The following is a 9547-nucleotide window of genomic DNA, read 5'->3' on the forward strand; positions in this document are numbered from 1 at the left end:
TTAGAGTGTTGGGCTAGTAACCAAAAGGTTGCTGGATTGAATCCCCGAGCTGACAAGGTAAAAATCTGTCGTTCTGCCCCTGAACAAGGCAGTTAACCCACTGTTCCCCGGTAGCCGTCATTGTAAATAAGAATTTGTTCTTAACTGACTTGCCTAGTTAAATAAAGGTTCAATTTAAAAGAAATCATTTAAACATGTAAAGGCCTGATTGGTGGAGTGCTGCAGAGATGGTTGTCCTTCTGGAAGGTTCTCCCATCTCCAAAGAGGAACTCTGGACCTCTGTCAGAGTGACCATTGAGGTTTTTGGTCACCTCCCCTCCCCCGATTGCTCAGTTTGGCCGGGCGGTCAGCTCTAGGAAGAGTCTTGGTGGATCCAAACTTCTTTCATTTAAGAATGATGGAGGCCACTGTGTTTTGGGGAATCTTCAATGTTGCAGAAATGTTTTAGTACCCTTCCCCAGATCTGTGCCTCAACTCAATCCTGTCTCGGAGCTCTACGGACAATTCCTTCAACCTCATGGCTTGATTTTTCTCTGACATGCACTGTCAACAGTGGGACCTTATATAGACAGATGTGTACCTTTCCAAATCATGTCCAATCAATTGAATTTACCACAGGTGGACTCCAATCAAGTTGTAGAAACATCTAAAGGGTAATCATGATGTGACAGGATGCACCTGACCTCAATTTCGAGTCTCATAGCAAAGTGTCTGAATACTTATGTAAATAATGTATTTTTGTGGAAAAAAATTCAAAACATTCAAAAAACTGTTTTCGCGTTGTCATTGTGGGGTATTGTGTGTAGATTGATGACAATTTTTATTTTATTTAATACATTTTAGAATAAGGCTGTAACATAACAGAATGTGGAAAAAGAGAAGGCGTCAGAATACAAAAAATTGAGCCTTTATTTAACTAGGCAAGTCAGTTAAGAACAAATTCTTATTTACAATGACAGTCACACGAGCCRAACCCAGATGACGCTGGGCCAATTGTGCACCGCCCTATGGGACTTTAGATTTGAACCAGGGTGACGCCTCAAGCACTGAGATGCAGTGTCTTAGACCGCTGCGCCACTCAGGAGCCTTTATGGTACAGTGGCCAGACGGAAGCCACTCCTCAGTAATAGGAACATGACAGCCCACTTGGAGTTTCCAAATGGCACCGAAAGGACTCTCAGACCATGAGAAACAAGATTCTCTGGTCTGATGAAACCAAGATTGAACTCTATGGCTTGAATGCCAAGCGTCACGTCTGGAGGAAACCAGGCACCGCTCATCACCTGGCCAATACCATCCCTACGGTGAAGCATGGTGGTGGCAGCATCATGCTGTGGAGATGTTTTTCAGCGGCAGGGACTGGAAGACTAGTCAGGATCGAGGGAAAGATGAATGGAGCAAAGTACAGAGAGATCCATGATGAAAACCTGCTCCAGAGCACTCAGGACCTCAGACTGGGCCGAAGGTTCACCTTCCAACAGGACAACGACCCTAAGCACACAGCCAAGACAACGCAGGAGTATCTTCGGGACAAGTCTCTGAATGTCTTTGAGTGGCCCAGCCTGTAACGTGTACGCTAAGACTCGGGAAGCAAGTACAGGGAGTACATGTAACAAATAACGGAACATTGAACAAAACAAGAAACACGAGTAGCGTACAGACATGAAACACAGAAACAGAATCAATAACGCCTGTGGAAAGAACCAAAGGGACTGACAGATATAGGGTAGGTAATCAGGAAGGTGATGGAGTCCAGATGAGTCTCATGAGGCGCAGGTGCGCRTAACGATGGTGGCAGGTGTGCGTAATAATGAGTAAACTGGCGACGTCGAGCGCCAGAGAGGGGGAGCGGGAGTAGACGTGACAGTACCCCCTCCCTTCAACATATATTTTCCCCATGCTATGCTTGTCAAGCAGTTCCCTTATTCCACCACTTGTGCGTAAGCATGGTCATGGCTGTGCATAAATTTACATACGCTCAAAATGATCCCACTCATGGTTTACGCACAGATAGATAATGGCGCCGGAGGAGATGGCTGCCATTTTACGGTTCCCTAACCAATTGTACTATTGTGTGTGTTTTTTCGCGTTATTTGTTATTAGAAAACGTATGTTTCTGTTATTTTTTTTACTTATCTATTTTTTACTTAACACACATTTTTTCTTAAACCTGCATTGTTGGTTAAGGGCTTGTAAGTAAGCATTTCACTGTAAGGTCTACACCTGTTGTATTTGGCGCATGTGGCAACATAATTTTTTAGATTTGTGCCTACGCATTATTTATAAATGAGGCTCCTAGTAGTGTTTGAAACTGCCGATCTGTGGTCAAGAATGCTGAGTTCATCTCACCCTATGCTACCCTTCAGTCCCTTGACTTTTTGGCCCTGACGGGGACATGGACCACCCCAGAGAACACTGCTACTCCAGCTACTCTCTCCATCTGACTACGTTTTCTTTCATAGTCTGAGAGCATCTGGTCGTCGCATTGGTGGCACAGGGCTACTAATTTCTCTTAAGTGGAGATTTTCTATTTTCTCCCTCTCTCACCTGTCCATCTCCTTATTTTAATCCCATGTTGTCACTGTCACTTGTCCACTCAAGCTTAACATTAGCGTCATCTATCGCCCACCAGGTGCCCTTGGAGAGTTCCTCAATGAGCTTGATAAGCTCATTTCCTGATGATGGCTCACTGTTCTTCGTACTTGGCGACTTCAACCTCCTGACATCTGCCTTGAATTAATTTATTTCCAAATCTTTCCTTCCCCTTCTTTCCTCTTTTGACCTCACCTTTTCCCTGTCCTTTACCACTCACAAGGCAGGCCATACGCTTGGCCTTATCTTTACTAGAGGCTGCTCGCCTACTAATCTCACTGCAACCCCCCTCCAGGTCTTTGATCACTACTTTGTCTCCTTGTCCTCCAACCCTAGCCACTCAGACGCTACCCAGAGGGTCATGCACCTTCGCAATCGTCATTCTCTCTCCCACTACTCCTCACTACTCCTTCTATCCTATCATCTCTCCCTTCTGCTAAATTCTTCTCCCTCCTGATTCTGCCTCTTCGACCCCATTCTCCTCCCTTTCCACATCCTTTGACTCTCACTGTCTCCTTTCCTCCTGGATGGCTCGGCCCTCCCCTCCTGCTCCGTGGCTGAGGGACCCATTGAGAGTTTACAGAACAGGGCTGCGGGCAGCTGAGCGAAAATGTTCTCATCCTCATAGATCTATCTGCTGCCTTCGCCACGTGAACCATCAGATCCTCCTGTCTACCCTCTCAGGACTSGGAGTCTCAGGCTCTGAACACTCTTGGATAGCATCCTAAATGGTATGCTGCTCCTACCAGGTGACGTGGAGAGGATCTGTGTCTGTACCACGTACTCTCACTACTGGTGTCCCTCAGGGCTTAGTTCTAGGCCCTCTCCTCTTCTCTCTATACACCAAGTCACTCGGCTCCATTATATCCTCACATGGTGTCTCCTAACATTGCTATGTGGATGACACTCAACTACTTTTCTCCTYCCCCCCTTCTGACACCCACATGGCAACACGCATCTCTGCTTAGATGTCGGCTCAAGCTCAACCTTGACAAGACGTAGCTGCTCTTCTTACCGGGGAAGACTTGCCCGCTCCAAGACTCTCCATCCCAGAGTGCAAAGAACCTTGGCGTGAACCTGGACAACACCCCTGTCATTCTCTGCAAACATCAAAGCAGTGACTGCAGGTTCATGCTCTAAAACATCCGTAGAGTATGACCATACTTCACACAGGAAGCGGTGCAGGTCCTAATCCAGGCACTTGTCATCTCCCGTCTGGAGTGCTGCAACTCGCTGTTGGCTGGGCTCTCCGCGTGTGCCATCAAACCCCTGCAACTTATCCAGAATGCTGCAGCTCGCCTGGTGTTCAACCTTCCCAAGTTTTCCCATATTACCCCGCTCCTCCGCACACTCCTGAAGCTAGGAGAGCAGAGACCATGCCCATCTTCCAAAAACATCTACCTCTTCAAAGAGTGTTCAAAAACTTTGTGCATCGGTATCACTTGCTGTGCGGTAGCAGAGAGAACATTCTATGACTTGTGTGGCTAGAGTCTTTGACAATTTTTAGGGCCTCCCTCTGGCATCGCCTGGTATAGAGGTCCTGGATGGCAGGGAGCTTAGCTGTTAAACGTTCTGAGGATCTGACTGCCCATGCCAAATCTTTTCAGCCKCCTGAGGGGGAAGAGGCGTGGTCATACCCTCTTCACGAATGTGTTGGTGTGTGTGGACTATGATAATTCCTTAGTGATGTGGATACCGAGGAACTTGAAGCGCTTGACCTGCCCTGTGGACGAGGGTGTGCTCGGCCCTCCGTTTCCTGTAGTCCAAGATCCTTTGTCTTGCTGACGTTGAGGGAGAGGTTGTTGTCCTGGCACCACACCGCTAGGTCTCTGGCCTCCTCCCTGTAGGCCGTCTCATCATCATCAGTGATAAGGCCTACCACCGTCGTGTCATCTGCAAACTTAATGGGTGAACAGGGAGTACAGTAGGGGACTAATCACACCCCCTGAGGGGCCCCCGTGTTGAGGGTCATCGTGGCAGAAGTGTTGTTGCCTATCCTCACCACCTCGGGGCGGCCTGTTCGGAAGTCCAGGATCCAGTTGCAGAGGGAGGTGTTTAATCCCAGGGTCCTTAGCTTAGTGATGATATGTGGTTGTCCCCCCTAGCTATCTAAAGATGAATGCACTAACTAACTGTAAGTCACTCTGGATAAGAGTGACTGCTAAATGGCTAAAATGTCATTTTTGGGGACCATGATTGACATGRTATCATCGTCATTGACACTATCAGCATCACAGTAATGATTGTCTCTGCTCAGACATTACATGCAGAGATCTGAAATTTAAAGAAGTCAAATGCCAGAGGGAATTTGCATACAAGTAATGAACATATTCATTGCCTCATTTGCATATCATTAGCCAAGGAAAATACCCCAATGAGAAAGGTACGTCATGTAACTTTGTCAGGCTAGAGCATTGTCTCTAAACCAATCTTGCCATTCAGTCACAATTTATAATTCTTGGGATATTATTTATTTTCAGTGTAACAAGGCCTTGTCGAGAAAGTATGAGACAAAAAAAGTACAAAGCTCATGTGGTAAAAACATATATATATATGTATTTATATATATATATATATGTATATGTTTTTACCACATGAGCTTTGTGAATGAGAGCCTTGAAGTATCGCCAACACTTCAGGACTTCAGGACTTCCTACGCCACACATTCACAGACAGTACATTAACAGAGTATCTTCAGCAGGCAATCTGAGTGTCATATGGTCATGGCAGAGTCCCAAATGGAACCAAATTCCAATATAGTACCTTTGGGCTCTGGTCAAAAGTAGTGCACTACATATGGAATAGGGTGAGGGCCCTGGTCAAAAGTAGTGCACTACATATGGAATAGGGTGAGGCCCCTGGTCAAAAGTAGTGCACTACATATGGAATAGGGTGAGGCCCCTGGTCAAAAGTAGTGCACTACATATGGAATAGGGTGAGGGCCCTGGTCAAAAGTAGTGCACTACATATGGAATATGATGCTATTTTGGACGTAACCAATGATTTTGAGTGTGGGACGTTATCTCCTTACCTTGAAGCCATAGGTTCTGTTCAGAGAACCGTAGCGAGGTGTCCCTGGGTTCTCACAGGTAGTACGGGTCGGTTCTAAGGAGAACAAAAGAAAGGAACATTTGTATAACATTATCTTAGAGACCTATAGACTATATACCTATAGACAGTATCACTGGCTGGGGGTCCAGCCTATGCAGGCACTTGAGACTTACAGTCTGCCTCACAAATGGAACCCTATTCCCTTTATAGTGCACTATGTTTGACCAGTGTCCATAGGACTCTGGTCAAAAGTAGTGGACTAAAAAGGGAGGTATTTGGGACAAAGTCACAGCCACATGAACAGCTATAGTTCCCATAATGATTCAACATAGCTTACTGCAGTGATACCCAGCCTACAACTGAGTTATGTGTGTGTTTGTGTGCATACGTGAGTGCTTATGAAGGTGGCTCAGAAATTTAATTCTTCCCGAGTGTGTTTACGTAAGTGCAGCAGTGGCACTGTAGTCACATAACAACCAGACAGCAAGATAGTCTTTAATAGGCTAGGCAGAAGACCCAGCAGGGGGCAGTGTTACGGCAGCGGTGCAGCAGCGTCAGGCCCAGCTGTGTGGCTGTGTGGAGGGAAGCAGCATCATTAGGATGTAGAGGACATCCTCGGCCTGACGCATAGACCTGGATTCAATGCAGCCTCAGAAAATGACAGCAGCACACACTACCACCACAGCCAGCCTAGTTAACCCACACAGCAACGTGCCATAGCTAACACTATCGTGTCTGCCTCCTCTCTTCTGTATGAAAACGGAATCATACAGAAATGCAGTCTGGGAAATTATTGTGCGAACGAAACATAATTAAGTGAAAACAATAGTTTGCGCATGTCAAATGAGGCCTGTCTGCACAGAACCCGTTTTGGTTCAATTACATAAATACCGCCTCTCCCCACCCTCCCTCCCCACACTCAGACACACACACTCAGACTCAGTCACACATACAAATAACCCCCTCTCCTCCCTCTCCACTCCACACACTCACAGCAGGAACATCTCATCCCAAGCAATTCTCATCATCCTGAGAGGTCCGTCTTGGAATATATGGCATTTCATGAATACTACATATTTATGAAGACAGTATTTCTCCTATAATGTCTGTGCCTCTGTACCTTTGTGGATATTTCTACTCAAACAATATGTGTTGCATGTTGTGATAACATTATATGAGACTACTTTGTCAATGCCTTATCAGTTACAGTCAAGATTATCTTAAGGTAACTGTATGTCATAAGAATGCCTTTTCAATATGATAACAGTTAAAGGGGCAATCTGCATTTTGAACCAATAAAAAAAAATGCAGATTGCCCCTTTAACCATATTTTGACAAAGGACTACAAAGCACTGTCATACCAGATGACATAAACAGTCATGGCATCTGATGAACAGCATATGACAACAGAATTGACACACACAGCCATGTCACAAACAATGTTTAGATCAGCTAGTTAGCTATGTTCAAAACTAGTCCAAATATTTCCCTCTACATTTCAGCATATAGACACATCTGTAGGCCAATCAGTCTGATAATTGAGCCTCATTGATTTCAAGAGTCAAATAGGGGGTGCTTATATTTGTCTTGTTTAACCTGTACAGAGTATAGTGAAATGGAAATGTGTTTTTTGCATATCCCACTCCCCCTGAGACACCCTCAGAGAGTGGGGTCACAGCCAGGGATCAGCGACCCTGGAGGAATTAGGGTTAAGTGCCTTGCTCAAGGGCAGATTGGAAGATTTTTTACCTAGTCGGCTCGGGGATTGGAATTAGCAACCTTCGGTCACTGACCCAACGGTCTAACCACCAGCGCAATCCGGCACCCATAAATTACAGCCACCATAATGAGCTATACTGTATTTAAACTCAGGCTACCCTCAATGTTCATTTCTGTAGTACAATACACGGTTGCCCAGTACTAAACAGATAACAACTGACTTGTTGCTAATGGTCTAATGATCCAGTGACAAAAGGGGCCTATGACTTGAATATTAAATGAGTGAAATAAAGACAATTATCAGTTAGTCATATGGATGTGTGAAGGGTGTCTCCTTTAAGCACCTCATCCAGGTCCCTAATCAGATAAGGATTCAGGAGAAGTCTCACAGACACTAGATAGATAATTACAGATCTGAAGACAGCAGGTAAGTTAAAGATGCCAGGAAAGGGAGGACATCAAACATATACTATATGATATGAGTGACAACTGGGGTTGCAACATGCTAGTAACTTTCTCAAAATTCACTAGTTTTGGAAGATTACTGGAATCAGGATGGAACAAGCAGGAAATCTGGGAATACTCCAATTAGTATTTCTAGAAAAATTTGGGAATTGGGGTAAAGATACCGGACTTTTGCAACCCTAGTGACAACAAAGCCCGCGGGCTAGTTTCCTGGACACAGATTAAGCCTAGTCCTGGTCTAAAAAAGTCGAGGTTGTTGACAATATATTCTCCAAACACCGGCTTCGAGAGCATTTTCACTTTATACAACGGGTAAATGGTAAATAATGTATGGTGTCATTTTGGAGTAACTTTCTCACTCATCATTAGTCAAGATAATTATTCACAAGCTTGATGTAGTCATTGCGTTCTATGCATATGGGACCAAATACTTAACTTTTTATTACTTTAATACACACGTAAGTGAATTTGTCCCAATACTTTTGGTCCCCTAAAATGGGGGGACTATGTACAAAAAGTACTGTAATTAATAAACAGTTCACCCGATATGGATGGAAATACCCTCAAATATAGCTGACAGTCTCCACTTTAACCTCATAGTCATTGTATCATTTCAAATACAAAGTGCTGGAGAACAGAGCCTCAAAAAACAAAAATGTGTCACTGTCCCAATACTTTGAGCTCACTGTACATGCAGAAATACACATATTAAAACAAATAATTCTGAAAGTCACCCTGCAATAGAGCATGCTGGGTAATATTATATATGGCTCTACGTAGAACCCTTCTTGCCTTCCAAAGAATCATCAAAGAAACCTTTCTTCCAAAAAGGGTTCTTCAGATCAAAAATGGTTATTGGTAGGATCCTATCCCCCCCATAGAAAAAATCTATGAGTATACGCTGAAGCTAGAAGTGAAACTAGAAACTAGACAATGGTATCAGCCAGCTGTGAAGGCTAGGGCCAGGAGAATGTCACTAGTGTGCCCCTGATGGAACTGAATCCCCCTACAGCCATTCCTACACACTTCATATCTTGACAGGCTCCATTCTTCTCCCCCGTCAATACACTCTCTCCTCTCGGAGGGCACTAAAAAGAATGACCCTGCCTTTTCTGGAATACTCTTATCAATAAGAGATGTGTGTGGAGGTTAGCACTGCAGCCATTATAGTGCACTACTTTGACAACGGCCCATAGGCTTCTGGTCAAAAGTAGTGCACTATATATGGAATAATGTGCCATTTGGGACGTAGTCTTGGTATACCTCAGGTGGCCCAGTGTCAGAGGGAGGACATTGATTCCAGTTGTTTGATGTAGTTAAATACTTTACAAGCTGTGCTTCAAGGCACGCAAAGAACGCTAGAAATAGGAAACAGAGATGATATACTCTAGAGGAATAAAGAGAGGGGCAGAAAGGTTATGGGTGTGTATATACACTGAGCATACAAAACATATTGAGTAAAGCAAATAAAAATGCAGTAATGACGCTTTGGGGCCAAGTATCACACATAGGACAGTTGTACACCCAGTTGTATACGCTGTGTGACCCTCACGCTTTGTGGGACACGGGCACACACACATAGACACACACACAGTAGATGCTTACCTATACAGCGAGGCTGGAATCCGCTCCAGGAGCCGTCGGCCTGGCACAAGCGTGTAGTGGAGCCCACCGGGATATAGGGGGCGCTACAGCTGAACGACACCTCTGACTGATAGAT

General features: G+C 44.8%; 1 protein-coding gene across 1 annotated transcript in view; it reads right to left on the bottom strand.

Annotated features, from left to right (window-relative positions):
- LOC111955783 (CUB and sushi domain-containing protein 3-like) overlaps positions 1 to 9547 on the bottom strand; it is a 47823-nt gene that overhangs the window by 29109 nt on the left and 9167 nt on the right. Inside the window, exon 2 of the mRNA XM_070436402.1 lies at positions 5624 to 5697. Coding sequence (XP_070292503.1) covers positions 5624 to 5697 — 74 coding nt within the window. The remainder of the gene's footprint in view (positions 1 to 5623; positions 5698 to 9547) is intronic.

The sequence above is a fragment of the Salvelinus sp. IW2-2015 genome, linkage group LG31, assembly GCF_002910315.2.
Source record: "Salvelinus sp. IW2-2015 linkage group LG31, ASM291031v2, whole genome shotgun sequence".
NCBI lineage: Eukaryota > Metazoa > Chordata > Actinopteri > Salmoniformes > Salmonidae > Salvelinus > Salvelinus sp. IW2-2015.